Consider the following 20,067-nt stretch of genomic DNA (forward strand, 5'->3'; position numbering starts at 1 on the left):
GCTGGAGATATCCGTGTGATTATGGTGCCAAATTTAGTGCTGTGTGCAACATATTTTTGTGCCTGTGTGTCTTTGCCTCACACACAGTAAAGTGTCAAACCACATGTGTATAAAAATCTGGAGTACCCACAACGCTGAATCCTCCAAATTACTGTAGCGAGCGCAGTCTGAAGTCCCTGGAGGTAGGAGGCGCAGTGTTTTGAAATGTAAACATCTGAGGCGCTTGTTTGTTTATATACAGAGCTTTGACTGCTGAAAGGCTCATTTACCCTGGGATGTGTCTGCAAACTCCCCCGGGGTCGGTGGTTTGTGTGTTAGTGGGAGAAAAGAGTGCATGCAGGAGCAAAGAGGAGCTCTACTGGGTTGCTGAATGTCTGTTTATACAGCAAAATGACCCTCGTTTTACTCACAGGCCACTTCCTCGCAGCCCGACGAGGCTGCGGTGCTGAAACTAACAACCGGTTTGGTCAGGAAGGACAGGACTCGTTATTCTGACATCAATCCAAACTGGCCAGTTATTTGGTACCGCCTTAGGCACCTTGGCCCTTGTTTCTTTTTACTGCTGACTTCTGCAGGTTTAGAGCTTCACCCAATTAAAATGAATGAATTACCAAGTTTTGCTTCAAAACTTTCTGTTTGATTGGACATGACATTGGACATGTCGAGTTCAATTACACATTTTGCTGTTATTTCTTTACGAAGTGAATTAGACCACCAGGGTAAACGTGAGGCATAGCTTGCCATGTCGTATCAGGTTTGTTGTGGGAAAAATTCACATGCTGAAATTTGAGTTAGTCGTTTGTTGAGTGTTTTGGCACATTATTTGTCGAACGATTCCTAAGGGCCTACGGTGTTAAAGGCCGCGGTTTCATTTTGTTCCCAATCTTTGAAACATCTTATAATATCAGAGAATTCTTTTCTAATAAACAGTCTGTGAAGTCTGCTTAAAAGGACATCTGTTTAGAACTTTCAGCAGGTTCTTTAGTCACCATTTATTTTTCAGTGTTAGTACATGTTTCTACAGTAATTATCCCGTAGAGAGAGAACACAAGGATCTTGTTTATGGTTTAGTTATGTGGAACTACAAAAGGCTTGCTTCTCACTTGGGCAAAGCCTTTTTCTTGTTTGTTTGTTTGTTTTTTAAAAAAGAAGAAATATCACCATTATCACTCACATTAGAGATGTTTTTAACGCTTTTACACTCATGCTGTCCCTCTGTGCCGCTGCTAGCTCAACCGTGCCGAAGTTAAGTAGCGACGCTGAATTTGGAAACTGTTTCTTATCCAGGTGACACATGAGCTGTGCCATGTGTGTTAAGCATCGGGAAAAATAGCACAGAAAGAATCGAGAAGCTTCTTGCTGTAGCTTCCAGTAGTGTTTTGACTATCTGCCAAAGTTTCCTATATCCTCTATTCAAAAAGAGACAAGACGTTTGCAGCTGTTTTGATTTACTTCAAGAGTAAGCTCCGTGTCACATGCTCTGTGGAAACCTGTAAGGCAGACTGGGAGCTTGGTTTTAAATAGCATCACTAGCCACAACACCATAACTACTGCCATATACTACTATAACAATGTATGATTGACAAGGAGACCGACGCACATCCTGCGTGGATGAACACGGGATTTGTCACTAAACCATGCCGATCTGCTCTGTTTGTTGGAAAACATTTATTTCTTTCCATGTTCAAGTTTGTATTATAGTTCGTATATTGTGAAAGTACAATGTAGAATACAACCCTTGACATTCAATTCAATCCAATTTGTATAGCGTAGACATGGACGTTGTCTCAAAGCAACTTTACAGAGCATAAAAAACTTCATACAAAAAAATCATATTATACAAGATTTATATAATACAAAACTTCAAGATTTATATTTAAATGTGTTTGTATTTGTCCCCAATGAACAAGTCTGAGGTGACTAAGGCGAACTCCAAGGAAGAACTCCCTTGGATGGAAGAAGAAGAAACCTTGTGAGGAACCAGACTCAAAAGGGAACCTCATCCTCACTGGGTGACACTGGTGACACTGGAGGGTGTGGGTATATTATAAATATACAGTCTGGCAATTGTGTATTGATTCCTCAACGACACACATGTAGTTGGCATCTCCTCTTAGAATATTAAAAATATTTCATAAAGCAGTGTCCAACTGAAGCTGGTACATCTCTAGATGCCTCAGGCTCCTCAGAGGGTTGGCTTCATCTCAGTGAAGGTCCAGATATGATCCCCCAAAATTGGGATAAAATTGAAATATAAAAAAATACAAATGTAAATGTTTCATGCGCTCCATAAAAAGCTATATTAAAAGGAATGAGAATTAAAATGTTAGTGCTTGACAGTCTTTTCCTTTCCTTTATTCAATAATTCAGTTGTGAGTCTCAATAATTCATTGATTTGGTGTATTTTTAAAAGAAAATCCATCCTTTTGAGGAAATTAGGAGGTTAATATATCCAAGCTTAGCTGTTAAGGACCTTCAGTGTCTGGCTTTAGCTGAGAGGATTTGTCTTTAGCATCTAGATCTGGTGTTCTCAATTGCAAGCCCAGTGCTGCTGACTTGGACCTTTCGTAAAGCTCAGCCAGCAGGAAGAGTGCAGTGCCAGAAGGATTAGAAGAGCTCAGTAGCAAAGACTGGCACACACAGTGCTGGAACGGCTCGCTTATTCAGGGTCAACTCCAGGACTTCTGCTGGAAAAGCCAAAGAGGATCTGTCCATTAGCTGAAAGGGGGGATTGATGCTTTTGGGCGGGTGGAGAGACTAATAACGTTATAAATCTTGGTTTCTAAGCCGTCAGTGCCGTACCCGTTCACATGTCACTAAAGGCCCAGCACCAAAAGGATGTATAGCAGCTTTAGCTTTTCTTATATCCTTATATAGGCTTCTACAATATCCTACAACATATTTTCTACAAAAGTTTAGTGAGACAAATTTAGACCAGTTAATGAGATGAAGCACAAGCTGATACCACCTGCAATATCCTGCGTTAAAGCAGAGCCGCTTCTGACCTCTACAGGGATTGGAAAAGTAATTGCAGTTGGCTAAACACTCGAACTCTGAAACCTAATAAAAAAATAAACTCTCAGGAGCTTCTCCGCTTTTATTCCTTCTGTTTCGCCTGCTCTCGTTGTTCATTGACCTTTTGATAGCTGTGTGTGTTCAAGTCCATAAAACCTGGTATAAAACAGGAATCAGTGATGTTCCACCTCCTCCTCTAGGGCACAGGAAGGCTAATGTGAGAAAAGCAGGAAGAGAGAGAGAAAGTGTGTGAGAGAGAAAGAGAAAGAGAGGGAGAGAGAGGGAGAGAGGGCGTCAAGAGGGCGAGACGACAAGCACTGCAGCCGCTAATGGCGTACATTCAGTACAGCCTCGACCGCACTCCGATTCCTCCAATAAAACCCCAGTTCTCCATTCTTAGCCTGCAGAAAGTGACACTTTATTGACTAGCCATCGACCGCTAGGTACTCGGGATGGTGTTTCTCTCCCTCTCTGACTTTTCCTTAGAGTCTTTCATCTCTGATCATCGCTCTGTCCCCAAGGCATTCTTCTCATGTTGACTTTTTTGGGTCCACTCTTGCGGACGTCTTGAGTTTCTCTTTATGTCTTTGCGCATCACCGTCTGCTCTCTCCCCTTCCTTTACACCCCTATGTAGCTCTCATCTTTTTTCTTCTTTGTCTATCTTATACAAAGGTCTTTCCAGTGTGCTCTAAACCTAACTGGCACAATTTTAATGATTTCATCTGCCATTTATCTCAGTCAAAGCTGCATAATTTATACTGCTGGATCCAGAGCTGATCCCAAGAGAATTCATTCTGTCGAGGGACATGAGACAGAATTTTATGAAAAATAACTTATTGACATTTTTAACGTCTGGACAAACCACTATATTAACACACTAACTGTGTGTTACTACTAATGACACAACTATAAAACAATTAGATGATGCAAATAAATATTTAAGTTTTGTGGTTTAAGTGTATACCAACAAAGCTACAAACATCAGCTGTATCTTTGTTGTGTCTAACAAAAGAATTGTGATCATGTACACAGGGACAGTTTCCGCCACCTTCCTTCTCATACCCAGCATTATGCTTTGCACCGGTTTCAAATTTGATCAGATCTGCTCCATGTTGGAACTGAAATGAGGATTTAATTTCTCTCCTAGTTCTCATCCTCTAATCCACTGGAGGATGATATCCCAGTTTCGACCTCCTCTCAAGGCTCTGAGTGATTCAGCCTGCTCTTGGCGGGTTGTCTCCCATTTTGGAGCACTTCACGAGAGCCACCAACAGACGAAGAAATGGGCCTCGGGAGCACTCCATGAAATGAGACACCCTCGCTCAGTGGCTCTCTTGTCACCCGATTGCCGTAATTACACGTGCAAATGGATTATTGGCGACATCGTCGTGGTGTGTCAGGTGTGGAAAGGAGATGAGGTAAAGTGGCAAAAAAGGTGGTTTCCTAGAATACTGAATCTATTGGGACTGGGCCACTTGTGAACATCCAAAAGGGTCAAGAAGGAAGTTTAATGATGCGTCTGTGATGGAGAATTATCTGCAAGAACCAGATTGGAGTGTACCGGTGCTGGTGGCATCCCTTGAAATATGTTCAAGCATGTTCAAGTTGAAATATGAATTTTTTGTGCACACATGACATGCATGCACATAAGTCAAGGTTCCAGAATCAGATTATTAAAATAGACTGTGTGTAGTTTTAGCCTGACTAGCGAGATGTGGTCTAGATCATCAACTTTAAACACACTTGCAGCTTTGCCTTAGGGAAAACCAGAGATTAAAAAAAAACCAAAATAGGACTATGAATGGAAATTGTGTTGTGTTCTTGCTTGAATTTTAATATGGTAACCTACCATAAAAGCAAGAGACAATTTAAATAAATAAATAAATAAATAAATAACAAAAACATTAATACAACAATATATCATCGCTGTCAGGCGGAATCCTCGTATCTCCAAAACGGTTACTTTTCAGGAAATTAAAAAAAACGCCGTACCTTATCTGCAGTGCACAGGGTTGTTGTTGTTTTTTTTTTGGTGAATACTAGCCAGTATTTGATATTCAAACCTATTTAATAGATGCCTTCCGTCCTGTTATGAAGGTTATTTTTCCTAAATCTCTGCCACATTCTGTGCCAGATAACCAGGTAACACTCATTCATCACGTGTATGACAGATTTTGTGAAGCTCTATCATCTTTCACTCTCTGTGTCTCTCTCTGTCCTTTGTTTCACTACATAAACAACACAATGCTCTCTTCCATAACAGGAAGTCAGTACCATTTACAGATTTAAGTCATGAATCCTTTGAAATTCAGGGTTCCAGCAAAACATTTCTAATTTCTCCGGGAAAGTGCAAAAAAGTAGAGATTACTCATATTCTATGATATCAGTTGAGTTAAAAGCATCATAAATCATTAAGTGTAACAGACGTAAAAGAAAAAAATTGGTCATTACTAAATATAAACCATGGAAGCAATTATCTACGGAAATGTTTTAATCTCTAATGAGCATCAAAGTGTTGACCTAAATGTTAAATGCAGCTTAGCATAGCCTAGATTGTCCGTTGGCAGCTTTGCAAACCCCTCGACTCTTTATTCTTTAAATGGAGCAGTGTGCGGCTGGGGCGGGTGATCGACCACGCTTCTGGTCAGCAGAGATCAATACCAAGAGAGTAGCCATCTAGCAGCAAGGAAATAGGGATAATTGTTACAGCTTCTCTGTTCCCTTATTTTTCTCTCATTCCTCCAATCCATGGGATTTGCCCTGCCCTTGGGGAAAAGCAGCGCACCTATTTTAATAAGCTCTGCTCGAAGGCTGAAGTGTAGATTAGATGCTAAGCCTAAGGCGGTTCAGTCCTCGTGTCAGACAGGGCACCGACTTGGATGCGCTGAGTTTTAACTTTGAAATGGATCATTCAGCTTCGCAGCTCGAGGCGCGTGCGTGTTGTGCGCGGACTTATCGATCTCAAACGAGGTGAAACCGCAGTTATCATTTCTGCAAATGGCACTTGTGTCAGCAGGGTGCTGCGCAAACAAATAATATCAAGTCATTTCAAATAATACTAATATCGGATCGAGTCGCAAATCAATTACCGGCACGTTTCTAATAGAATAATACAGCATTTAGAATTTAGTTCCAATTCCAGCTGCAAGGACCTCGTCGATATCGGATTTACTGGGCTGCAGAGTGGAATGACACTTCTGTGGTTATTTGATTTGGTAGAAGAGATTGACTGGCCGTTATTTGAAACATTCTTTATTTTATTTTCTCTTTTTTTTCCTGGTGGTGATGGATACTTGCCCTTTTGGCCAGAAAGGACAACCTGAGGTATTTTCAGCCCTGTGGTTATTTCAGTATCATTTTCATGGCTCTAGATGGCTCTCCTTCTGCTCCCTGTATTAAAAAAAAACCCAAGGATGCAGTTTTGAAGAAAAAATGTTTTTGTGCCTTTGAAAATATTATTAGAGGAGGTTTATGCCCCTTTCCCTAGATACTAAACCTGATTACAGGTCAGGATGCATGGACATCTCATATTAAATCAGCACCTTATCGCAATCTTATCAGGTTCTGCCTCAGGTGATGTTTATCCACAGATGCTCAAAATGATATGTTTATAAATTTGCAGTTTATAAATTTGCAGAAATTTGCAGATGTCTGCTTTGACCTTGTGACCTGCTGGAGATTTGTCCTGGTTTGGCATCTCAACAGCAGACAGACATCACGACACAAACTTCTCAGTTTACAACCAGAACAGTGACAGACAATCCTGATCATGATCGGGGTCTTACCAAAACGGATTGCTCTGCCAAATCCTGGAGACGCAACAAGAGCTGAAACAATAACAGAGGGTCAGAGAATAACTTTTAGAAAGACAAAACTGAAGGAAGGAAAACTTTTCACTTTTAATCTGGTGTCTCGACGCAATGTCAGGAGGCCATAGATGCGTAAATACCTAACAAAAAAGCCATTAGAGAAGTGCAAAGATTTAGCAAACCTGCTTCTATAAGCATCTGTAAATATGGTGAACAAGGTTTAAGACCAAAATACAGGCCATCAGACACTCTTAAAATCACAGACCATACAAGCTCGCTTTACCATCCAAACAGACAAAGCATTTTTCATATTTACAAACATGTGACAGAAAAGAGCACAGTAACCCAGACACGATCATCCGAAAGGTTACATCTCCCTCTTTCTCTAGTTCTCTTTCCTTTACTTTAAGTCTTTGAAATAGAAATATCACCTCTAATAGAGGCTCAGGATCAGCAGGGGGTGCATAGAGCCTTCAAGAAGAGAACACAATTTAAATTCCATGGCGTGTGTGATTGCTTTTCCTCCCGTCCAGCGATGTGGGCCGATATGTGATAGCGAGCAGCCTTAAGCTTCAGCCACTCTCGGGAAGTCTCCGTCTGAGCGACAAGTCAGAACTCATCAGGATGAAATGAGCACAGAGGCTAGAAAAGGATCAGTGGGGGATTTGGGTCGGGCTTGAGATCAGCGAGAGAGACAAAGAGGGAATTGGAATTGTGCCTTGCCTCATCCCCTCTGTCCTTTTTCACCTCATTGCGAAAGACCTCCCATCACTGTCTGCCATTCTGGATAATTATTACCCAGTGCATAATGTGTACTTTCTTTGATTATTAAAAATTGTCCTCTGTGTGTGTCTGCCTCAGCAGGGAACGAGGGCTCGGCTGAGAATGGACAGAAGGAGACGTCCACCTGCGATATCTGCCAGTTCGGTGCTGAGTGTGATGTGGACGCAGAGGACGTATGGTGAGTCAAATAAAGCTGAAAACCTTCAAAAACTTTTATGCTGTAGATTTTTTAAAGATGTGATTCACCAGGGCTTTTTGCAGGTCCAATAATGTTGTTTTTAGAGCAATAGTGGAGTAGGTGAGTGGACTATATGTTTGGAAACATCGGTGACTTGCTCTGGTTTCCTCTGTAGGGTTCATGATACAGTTGGCTTTCAAAGGCATTGCTAAGTACCAGAGTTTGATGCAGCCCTCCCATTTTATCCAGGATTGGGACCAGCGCTAAGAATTAACCCTTTTGTGGCTGGGTTAGTTCTATGGCTGGGAATCAAATGAAAGTTATTACACTATAAAACATGCCTGTATTGTTTACATCCGTTTTTCGGTAGTGAAGAATAAAGGTATGAAGATTAATATGAAGAAAAGTACCTTTGTATTTGCTTTAATAGCAATGGTTGCAAGTTATATACCAAATCAAATTCAAATTAAATATGGCAATAGTTACACTTCACGGTTCTAGATGTGTATAAGCCTAAGGTAGTTAGAAAGTTCGAAAGAATATTGTTAATGCATGAAGTAAATCACTGTAGGTCATGATTATAATTTAGAGTCTTGTGTTAAGAATATATCTCAGTGTGGTTTGGCTGGAAATGCAGATTTAACATAGCATGTATTCCCCAGCAGACCTCACAGGCAAACAGGAAATACAGATACTGATACTTCCCCCAAGCAGACAGGTTTAATCAGGCAACTCAGGTACCAAGCCAAGTAGTGGATGCATCTAATTGGTTGGACTCCAAGGGCACCAACATCTTTTCCGAGTACTCAGGACAAACTGCACGAACAGTCTGCCATTAACCCTCCGATTTGATATGACACAGCAGGGCATGCCATCTGCAGCTGGCTGACAAATAAATTCGCTGCACTTAAGTAGCCAGTGATGAAACCAGAGGACAAAAATAACTGCAGTTCCGAGCAAAGGTGCATCATCAAGCGATAAAAAGATTCCGCAAGATAACTCTTAACTATAAGGTTAAAAATGTAGTCTGTTAACATTTCTTGTAACGCTTGTGTTCTGTGTTTTGAGTTTTTGAGTTACTTAATCTTGTTTTTTGTGTCCTGTGTTTTCTGTTGTTTAATAAACCCCTGTTGGCTGCATTTGGGTCCAATTTTGTCACAAGATCGTACTCAAGCCTTCCCATGGGAGATCCGAGTTCAGTCCACAATACCAGCTGGCCACGCTAACCCTGACCTATTCAGTTATTCACTCAAAGACTTGTTTGTGTTCGTGCAGTTCGAGATTAATAAAAAGGATGTTCTACCACAAATAGTCTCCAATCTATGAAATCCGTACAGTTTCTGTTGACGTATTTGAGCATGAATATCGAAGATAACATCTATACAATACAGTATATTTCATTTTTGGATAAAACTAATGGTCTTTATACATCTGGTCACTTCATGTGTTTTCTCTGATCCGATAGCTATCTGATTTGTTAAAACTGTTCCATTTACATTAGGCCACATAAATGTGTCTTGGCGAATCGGATATCAATCCGATCTTTCTACTCCCGCCCAAAATGCAAATATATTTATATAGAATATATATAGAATATATACAGATATAGATTTATATCCATCTCAAAAAATGTTTCGGAGGGCATTTAGACCTGGTCTTTTTACGAAAACGCATGAAGCGACCAGGTGTAAAAAGCCCCTAAGACGCATTCGTATCCACACAGTTCAGGTCAATAACATGAAGTCCAAACAACATAACCAAATGCCTAGATTCAAATCCCTATGAACTGACTCTTTTGATAAGACACATTAATTCTGAATGTGTACTGGGCAGTTTATGTCTAGCATACGATCATTTTAGGGGTTCCTCGGTAGCTCCTTTTTGTGGAGTTGTCACATTGGACTCCAAATGCTGCTGCTTAGAAATAAAAAACGGGATGATTGATTAGCAAAGGTATTCCAGGAGATGCAGGAATGAGGAAAATAATGACATGATTTCATCTCTATAAATGCATCCAAATTTGCGCTACATCATCAAGAGCTCATTGATATTCAGCAGGTTTCACAGCCAAACCTTGTCTCTCAAGGCCGCAGGCAATCAGCACAATCAAGCCCTCTAGAGGTCATCAGACAGTCGGCTTTGCTAACAAAACTTGTCAGTGGGATTTTTTTTTTTACAACTACTTATTTTGATTGTTAAACCAGCTGATTTATATTCAGACTTCCGGTCTTGTAAACAGATCTGCCAAATAATTTGTATCGCAAGATGAAATGGATTGACATCAATCGAGGGAACAACTTAACACAGTAATCCTGCTGTCTTTAGAGCGCTGCTGTGTGTGTGTGTGTGTGTGTGTGTGTGTCTTTCAACAGTAACTTTATCTAAAAGCCTGCAGAAAAAGACAAAAACATCATGATATTTGAAGGCATTTCAAGCGTGTTTGTATAAAAAAAAGAGTAATGCATTATAAAAAAGTAAATACATTTTTAACCCAGTGATACTTTGAGATCCTATTGACTAGTGAGTAGTTTCAAGATAGTAAAGATTTTTAATAGAAAATTCCAGCTGATGAATTCTGAGCATTATCAATGCCTTCAGCCACTGAAGTTGTTTTTCCTACTGAAAGGCAGGGATATGGATTTGGAGCACACCTCCTTCTTTATTAGGCCATTAGGGAAACTTCTGAGTATTCTCTGATAAGCCGGTTGGCTCTGTAGAGCTGTTACTCGAACCAGCAGCAAGGGAGAAGAGCATTTTATTGGTAATGGAAATGGGCTGGTTTCAGACATGCCTTCCCCTCAGCAGCCTCTCCGCTCAAAGCTCCAAGGGGAATTACATGTTGGCCTTGGCTAAGATTTAAACTGTTATAGAATTAAATCGCCAAGAAGCAGCGCGAGAGCTATTATGCCTCAACAGAATGAGACAGTCCCTCCCTCCCTCTCTTCCTCCCTCTTTCTTTCAGTCACTGAGTGATCATCCGATTCCAGTCGTTTATGCCAGATCCATAGGGATGGTCCCCCATCGCACTCGAACTGAGGATGACTCACTCACCTCTCTTTCCCTCACTGTGACTGTTTGTCTTGTTGTGTCTTGTTGTGAATCTCTCTCACTCTCCCTCTCTCTCCCTCTCTCTCTCTATCTATCTATCTATCTCTCCAATCTGTCACTATAGAATTCTCCTCATCCTTTCTCACTTTCTCTTTATTAATATCTCGATTTCTGTCCTTCATCTATCTGCCCGGTTTTCCTAAACCTTACCTGTATTTCTCTCTCTCTCTCTCTCTCTCTCTCTCTCTCTCTCTCTCTCTCTCTCTCTCTCTCTCTCTCTCTATCTCTCTCTCTCTCTCTCTCTCTCTTCCCCATTTCTGTCTACCTGGCTCAACCCTTTAATTATGTTTATGTGGCAATACCTGTGCCCCATTTTTTCTCATCCTCTTTCTTGTATTTCTCTCTCTCTCTCTTTCTCTATCTATCTCTCCTACTCTAAGTGCGCTGTGACAATTGCAGCAGGAAACAATGGAACAGGGGATCTAAAATGAAATCAATGCTTTAAGCTGCAATAATAATGTTTTTATATGTCTGTTCACACACAGCTCGAGCCTCACAATGAGCGCTTTGTAAGACAAACCAGACTTTGTTTACAAAGATGGCACTGGTCAGATAGAGATGGGGGGGAGGGGGGAGGGGGGGAAGAGGGAGAGAGAAATAGAGAGAGAGAGAGAGAGAGAGAGAGAGAGAGAGAGAGAGAGAGAGAGAGAAAGTGGCTGTAAAAGGACAGGTGGACCAACAGGAAGCCTGCTGGCGAAGTTTAGATAACAGGGAAACCACATGGCTCTTACAAATCAATAAGACATATCCCCTCACTCAACCAGATAAACACACAGTCACATATACACACTCTCTCTTACACACACACACACACACAAATAAACACAGATAAAGCTTCTACACAAATACCCTGAATTACCGAGGAAATTTAAGCCCTGCAGAAAAACGTGTCATTGACAGATTTTGTGGCTCACGTCTCACTCAAACAACTAAATTCTTGCCACTGTGTGTGTGTGTGTGTGTGTGTGTGGTGAGAGAGAGAGTTGTTGACGCAGTGCAGTCGCAGTAGCACAGTAGCACTAGTGTTTCAAGAAAGTGAGAGGCAACATTAAATATTAATACTCCAGACACATTATCCTTTATGACCACCACAGACGGTCACTCAGGAGAGCAAAAGTCTCCTAACCATGTGTGTGTGTGTGTGTGTGTGTGTGTGTGTGTGTGTGTGTGTGTGTGTGTGTGTGTGTGTGTGTGTATGGGGGGAACTGAAACCGTTTATGCTGTAGATCAACTTTAATTTTTGAGTATGCCTTCAATACAAAAATGGTGGGAAATGGTGTAAAATCCTACATACACACTCCCACACCTGCATCCTGCACTTTCACGCAGTTATCGCATCAGCCGGTCATACAGCAGCAGCGCAATGCATAAATTCATGCAGATTCAGGTCAAGGGCTTCAGGTAACGTTCACATCAATCATCAGAATGAAAAAGGCTGATCTCTCTGACTTTAACCGTGACCTGGCTGTTCACACACAACAGCTTCTAAAGGTTATGAAGAATGGTGCAAAAAAAAAAAACTCTAAAATCATTGCATGAGAAGCATTTCTGTGGGTTCATGAGAATACGCTGAATGAACAGACTGGTCTGAGCTGACTGTAACACACACATGGAAACACACACGCAAGTATTCACACTCTGTAAAACCGTGATGAGCTGAAAATCATCTCAGAATGCACAACATATAGATTCAAATGGGATACAACAGTAGCAGAAGGTTCAGATAAGGTTCAAGCTGGAAGCTGAGGCTTCAGAAGAGGCTGAAGATTGAGGAAATATTATCTGTTCTTTATCCTTCAGTTCAGCTATCAGTTCTTTACTGCTTCCTGCTGTAGCCTCGGATTTCCTTTCTTGACTGATAGGAATGAGGTCACTAATGTGGTCTTCTTCGGATGATTGATGTAAACATTATGTGAAGCTCTTGTCCTGTATCTGCAGGCAAGCTGTATATGTGTTGTGCTGCTGAAACATGATTGGCTGATTAGATGACTGATAATTGTGGTGCTTAGTTGGTTAAAGTGGCTGTCTAGTAAACAGGCGGTCCTGGGGTCAATCCCAGCATTACCTGACTTGTCTGGTTGTGTAAAAGCAATGCCTACAATCCCTTTCTGTTTGGATGTGGTAGCCTAGTGGTTAAGGTGTTTGCCTACCAATTGGAAGGTAAGAAGTCTCCAGTGTGAGGGTTTAGGAGCCATCAGAGATAAAGCTGTAATTTAATTTCTCGATGTTTAGGATTCCTTGATAATCAGACAAGTCTTATTCGCTTCAAGAGAAAAAATAATAAACTGGTGATGTTTATAGCTACTATAACGTAAATGATAACAGGAACTCATTTGTTTCATGGACGTTTCACATCATTAAACATAACGAGAAACTGAAAAAATTCAAGACATGCTGTTCTTAATTAATAAAATGTTGTAAACTTTAGTTGTAGGATATATAAAATGTTATAAAACACTGCTGTTAATTGAAAAAAAATTAACTTTGGGCTAAGAATAGTAACCACACCACACTGTCATTGATTATTTGGTGACTGTGGAGTGGTGGGACGCTTTACATCCCAGGAAGCCCTCGTGTCTGTGTCGCCTTCTGGCTCTCTCTTTTAGTTATGCTTGCTGGAGTCCATGTGTACACTTTGCACATAATGTACTTTGTCCATCAAATAATTACAATCTTAACTAATATTTTTTTCTTTCTCTACCCCCATCTGTCGAGTTATACATTCACAGTGTACTGAGTTCTTAGTCTGAGCCGATATTCTGCCAGACCTACTTCATCAATCGTGTCGCTATACCCCTGATTGGAGTCTTTTCACCCGGTGTGTGGGGATTGATCTACATGGACAGACATTGACTCATGGGATTGCTGTGGATGGGGCCGCATGGAGACTGTCACAACGTCTTTGAACCGCTGTTGCGTCAGCCAGCTTTATGGTCGGGTCTTCATCATCGATCATTTGAAGACTTCGGCAGGAAAAATTAGTGTTGGGTCTGTGATGAACTTGTAGAATTTGCACTAACCCATGAGTTCACTCAAAATGAAGAAGGACATTATTTACATTTACATTATTTACTCTCACCCAAATAAGGATGGGTTCCATTCTGAGTCTGGTTCCTCTCTAGGTTTCTTCCTCATATCATCTCAGGGAGATTTTCTTGCTACTGCTACCATCACTTCTGGTTTGCTCATTATGGATAGAGGTTAGAGATAAATAGTAACTTAATTTTAAACTTTATAATTTTTTTATTGTTTCTATACTTCTGTAAAGCTGCTTTGAGACCATGTGACTTGTTAAAAGTGCTATACAAATAAATTAAACTGAATAGAATGGAAACTGTGCAAATTTGTGCTCCTGTTAATTGTATCAGTAATGATTCTCTAGTTTTAGAGAATCATTACTGATCCTACTGATCCTAGGACACAAAAGCTCAAGCTCAAGTATGGCAACAGAAAAAGGGGCTTTTCAGACTACACTTAATCCTGGATTATTGCTGTTTTAAACCCTGCTTTTAACCCTGGGTAGAGGAACATTCACAGATGTCATTTTGAAGCAGTAAAAAAATAATAGTATAAAAGCATGGCTTTTTTCCCATGATTATGAAACCCTATTTGAAGGCTGTTACAGTGTAGTAGAATGTAGTGTGAAACTGTGAATATTATGATTATTAATTGTTAACCCTGGGTAAATTATGAGCAGTGTCTAACAACCTAACACCCAGATAATAAAAAATAAAATTTCAATTTAATTTAATTTAATTTAATTTATATAGCACATTTAACAATTCACTTGGTCTCAAAGCAGCTTTACAGAAGTATAGAAACAGGATAAAGAATATTTTTTTAAAGTTTAAGTTTCTATTTATCTCTAACAGTGGCAAGGAAAACCTCCCTGAGATGATATGAGGAAGAAAGTTTGAGAGGAAACAGACTTAGAAGGGAACCGCATCCTCATTTGGGTGACACTGGAAAGGAAATAATGTAAATGTAAATAATGTCCTTTCTAAAAGGATTTGTAGTTGAGTGGAATTTAGTAACCGAGAGTAACCTTAGGAACTCATGGGTCAGAGCAAATTCTGAGTTCATCACAGACCCAACACTTATCCCTTCCTTCCAGAGTCTTCAATCGATCGCTGATGAAGACTTGACCATAAAACTGACTGACACAACAGTGGTTCAAAGAAGGCGTGACAGTCTCCAGGCGGCCCCATCCACAGCAATCCCATAAGTCACTAACTGTCCATGCAGATCAATCCCCAGCAGAGTGCACACTGGGTGATGAGACTTCAACCAGGTTGTCACCCAGAGCAAATATCTGAAGTGTGAAAACCCCTTTTTTTTGTTTTTGTTTTCCAAAATATCATTGCTAACTTTTGTCCTTGATTTCACTCAGTTATTCCTCATAAATCCTTTCAGGGAAACTGACAGGAAAGTGACATATTAGTCTGGACACGCAGCAGCTCCTGAGTGAGTTAATGCTGTCAATAGTAGTAGCTCCACAGCTCATGCACAATGATTCACTCTGCTGCTACACTAGCTGTCTGATACTGTTTATTTAGATACCCGGTCTCCCAGAGTCGAGTTTCTGATGGACAAGTGGAGAAAAAAAAAAGTTAATAACATTTATCTGTTTTCATGGATGAATGTGTTTGTGTAGTCAGTGAGCATTATGATAATTTTGGAGGTGTTAAACATTAAGAAAACTCTCCAACATGGTTTTACTCAGTTTTGTGAGGGACAGAATATTAAAAAATAGCAGATTTATAATTGCAAGGTCAAACCGTTGGCACTGTGAAGCGCAAAGCATTCAGGGTTTCTGTGAACCTTTTTTTTTTGAGACATTTTTGCTGAGCATGCAGGATCTTTTGGTCTACATCCAAAGCTGTACATTATAGTACAAAACTGCATGACAGCGTAGATTCCTGCAGGTGCCATAAGTGATGAAGTTGTATTGCATTAAACTTCAGTACAGGTTTTATTCTGCAATTTACATCAACCAAAAACTTCGATATCAATACCATTTCAGTATCATACATGCATCATGATTAATGAGCTACACTTCTTGTGACACACACTAGATGAAACACTTGAGGGCATATTTTAGGAACATAATCAGTAGCAGTGAGGCTAATGATATATAATTTCATACTTTCATACTGTATATATATATATATATGTATATATATATATATATATATATATATATATATATATATATATACACTTCTTATATTCATAAATATATACTACATATACTATATTAGAAAGTATATTAGAAAGTGATCATATATATTTAAACATGTACAGAAGTTACTTTGGCTTTGTTCCTGCGATCAAAACATAAATCTTTTCACTATAACTCAATCTTTCTCCGCTCTATAGATTAAATATAATACATTATATGGGCCTGAATTCTGGATCAGTATTTGATCAGATTTCACATATCACTGATATAGTCATGGGGGGCACGGTGGCTTAGTGGTTAGCACGTTTGCCTCACACCTCCAGGGTTGGGGGTTCGATTCCCGCCTCCACCTTGTGTGTGTGGAGTTTGCATGTTCTCCCCGTGCCTCAGGGGTTTCCTCCGGGTACTCCGGTTTCCTCCCCCGGTCCAAAGACATGCATGGTAGGTTGATTGGCATCTCTGGAAAAATTGTCCGTAGTGTGTGATTGAGTGAGTGAATGAGAGAGTGTGTGTGCCCTGCGATGGGTTGGCACTCCGTCCAGGGTGTATCCTGCCTTGATGCCCGATGACGCCTGAGAGGCACAGGCTCCCTGTGACCCGAGGTAGTTCGGATAAGCGGTAGAAGATGAAAGTATGAAAGTATGAAAGAAACATTGCATATAAACAAACTGCTAGCTTAATTTAAACCACCGCAACCATGAGCAGGGAGTTACTAAGGATGAACACATTTGTACAGATACAAACTGTCTTTGAATCAGTTAAAAACGATTTGTTCAGAATTCCTGTGTTCATATTCAGTTACAACTCTAATATTTACTATAGTGCACATTTTGAGAATCGATCCTAATTAAGCTTATGACTTATGAATTTTAGCGTGAACATGATAACAGTCACTTAATGACCTATGCAGGATACACAGTATTAAAAAAAACATGAAATATATACACACAAGACTTACTTTCAGTTCCTCCTGCCCTATTTCACAGTCATTTCTGCACACACACTCTTGCACACACATCCTCATTACATCCTCACTAATGAAGGCTTGTGTGAATAAGAACAGCAGCCAGAACAAGTGTTGGGACCTCAAAGCCAGCAGAACTCGTAAGCCAGTACTCTCTGCTAATCCTCCTGCCCTCAGCCGATGACCTCATCACAGCTCCATTACACCATGTTATCCTGTTCAATTCGTGTCTACTTCTGTCCATTATCACGAGTTATATAGCCAAATATTTTACGTTACGACTTTTTATGTGAGTAAATATCGCACCCGGGCCGAAATTACGTCGCGTTTGTAAAACCCAGCGGAGTTCCAAGTGACACATCACCTTTAGCTGAATCCGAAAATGGCACGCTAATGGACATTAAAGCACTATGTGGTGTGTTGAAGCCATCATTTCACACCCTGTGTAGTGGGATTCATTTCACTGCTTGCTAATGCAGGCGGTTTAGAGTTGGGGGAGTTGTAGGGCGTGGGATCCATGTATTTTACTGTTTTACTCTTTGAGAGTGTTTGAGAAAACGCTAACCTAAACAGTTTCGTAAATGGAAGCTGAGGCTTTCAATGGCTTCAGTGTTTACTGGCATTAACACCAACAGTGGTGATTTTTATTCAAACATGAGAACAAGAACAAGAGCTTGATGACTAATACACATTATAGACACTAGTGTGTGGGTGACACGGCTGAAATATTAACCATTTAACACCTTTTCATTGTGTTTGTGAAGAAATACTGTACAGAAATGTGTCACTTTTATCCATTTGTTTACCTAATTTTCTGTACACGCTAGAAAGGCAAGGAAGACCACCAGTGAAGGAGTTGGTTATATGGAAACAAATATCTAATTCTTCCTATTCTTCCTGGTTCAAAAAGCTGGTATCTGAAATACCGGTTGATCAATGAAACATAGACAGGACATTAAAGACAAGCTTTTATAAAGTTTTATACAGTTAGCTAATCCCATGATCCATGGGATTACTGACCAATGGTCAGTAAACATTTGAAGACTCTTGCACAATTTCACTTGATTCTAAACCGTTGCAGAAAGGATACTGGTTGTACTGGGCAGTGTCACCCAAATAAGAATGAGGTTTTCTTCTGAGTCTGGTTCCTCTCAAGGTTTCTTCCTCATATCACCTCAGGGAGTTTTTCCTTGCCACTGTTACCTCAGGCTTGCTCAGTAGTTCTTACATCCAATCAAAGAACTCAAATAATAAATAAATAATAATCCAGGATCCTTCCTTAGGAGCAATATACAAACAGCTGAAGGTACCGCAGTCATCTGTACAAGTAACTCTATGCAATTATACCAATCTGGGCAGGAGGCAATAAGGCAGGTGGAACAAATTAACTCACAATCGTGAGTAAGCACTGGCCCAAAAGGGTTCAACTGAATCCCAAAACAACAACAAAATGAGCTGGAGGCATCAAGTAACACCATACAGTATGTACATTCACCATATAGAAAAAGCCAGGCTGAAGTTTACAGGCAATGGGCAGCATTTTGGAGGGATTTTAATTGTTCAAATGAAATGAAAACTGTTAAGAAAGGTTAGGCCATCATGATCAGTGGTATTTATGGACAAAATTGGGTGTGAAGAAAACCAAAAACTGTGAAGCATGGGGGTGGTAGCATCATGTTGTGCCTGTGTTTTCTTGAAAAAGGGACTAGTAAGGACTGTGTATGTACAGTAGATGGAAAATAGATGGTTGTAGGAAGATTTTGTAGAAATACAAAACCAACAGCTCAAGACATAAGACAGAAAGTTAAGTACAGACTGCCCTTGGCACATGATAGAACAGTGAACCAATATGGCACTACCGTCATTTTTAGGCATTAATACTTACATGTTTGTCCCCATCATGGACTAAATAGTACGTCAAATCCGATGGGGACCATTTTTACATATTATTCAGAAGAGTAAAGAGCAGTTTTGGGTATAGCTCAGAGCTTATTTACAAATAACAGCACTGATTAAAAATGTGTATAGACCTAATGGCAGAGGAAAGTTTAATCCCCTTGGTGTTTCAACAGGTGCGTTTGCAACATCGACTGTTCCCACATCAGCTTCAACCCCGTGTGTGCATCGGACGGCCGCTCGTACGACAACCCGTGCCAAGTCAAAGAAGTGTCGTGTCAAAGACAAGAGCGTATCGAAGTCAAGTTCCTGGGTCACTGTCAAGGCAAGCGATGCATGTCCTGCTTTACCTGTTTCATCTTTACCTCCATCTATCATTCAACCCTACGCACATACAGTTGTGATAGTTAGCGTAAATTACACTGTGTTTATATTATCCAAACCGAAGAAGGGATCAGATAATTCTGTTCACAATCACACTTAAAATGATCTGAACATCATCCGTGTAAAAGAAATATGACATTCTGTAATGTCTGAACATGTGGATTAACTGAGACAAGCACATAAAGTTGACCAATTTGAGTTAAAAATTAAAATGGGTTATTTTGACCCGAACAGATGAGGGTTAAGGAGACAGAAGGAGCTCCCTATGAAACACACACACATGCACACACACACACATACATTTACCTCTGAAGTGTTGTCATGTTGTGTTTTTCAGTAGCCACCTGCTGTGGAGGGACAGTTGGCCAGATGTACAGTTTAAGCAAAAAACTCTATTAATGAGTGCAATAACGTCAGCCAGTGTATAGCAGCTGCTGCGGAGATGCTGACTGTTTAAATTATTTCATTTAAATTACAGTTTAATGACTCTATGACAATTTAAGCTTGTGTACTTTAACATTTTTTTTAAACCATTAGGTGACATGATAACAGGAAACAAACCTGGGGATGGACACTACGCCAGAGCCGATTTACCAGGTGTGTGTGTTTGTGTGTGTGTGTGATATATTTTCTACATGTATTCTCTTTAGGGAGTGTAATGTGCTGTAAGCTGCTGACTGACAGTAATTGGTTGAGTTCTTGCAAATTACTGAAAAAGTTTTTATGGTTATCTACATCGTGATGTTT

At 40.2% G+C, this 20,067-nt stretch overlaps 1 protein-coding gene across 2 annotated transcripts in view; it reads left to right on the top strand.

Annotated features, from left to right (window-relative positions):
* tmeff2a (transmembrane protein with EGF-like and two follistatin-like domains 2a) overlaps positions 1–20,067 on the top strand; it is a 98,695-nt gene that overhangs the window by 72,960 nt on the left and 5,668 nt on the right. Inside the window, exons 5-7 of one of the 2 annotated variants that reach the window (XM_060875782.1) lie at positions 7,687–7,786; positions 19,113–19,261; positions 19,858–19,917. In XM_060875782.1, the coding sequence (XP_060731765.1) occupies positions 7,687–7,786; positions 19,113–19,261; positions 19,858–19,917 (309 nt within the window). The remainder of the gene's footprint in view (positions 1–7,686; positions 7,787–19,112; positions 19,262–19,857; positions 19,918–20,067) is intronic. The other variant, XM_060875783.1, reaches the window with a different exon arrangement.

This window comes from Tachysurus vachellii, chromosome 8 (assembly GCF_030014155.1).
Source record: "Tachysurus vachellii isolate PV-2020 chromosome 8, HZAU_Pvac_v1, whole genome shotgun sequence".
Taxonomy (NCBI): domain Eukaryota; kingdom Metazoa; phylum Chordata; class Actinopteri; order Siluriformes; family Bagridae; genus Tachysurus; species Tachysurus vachellii.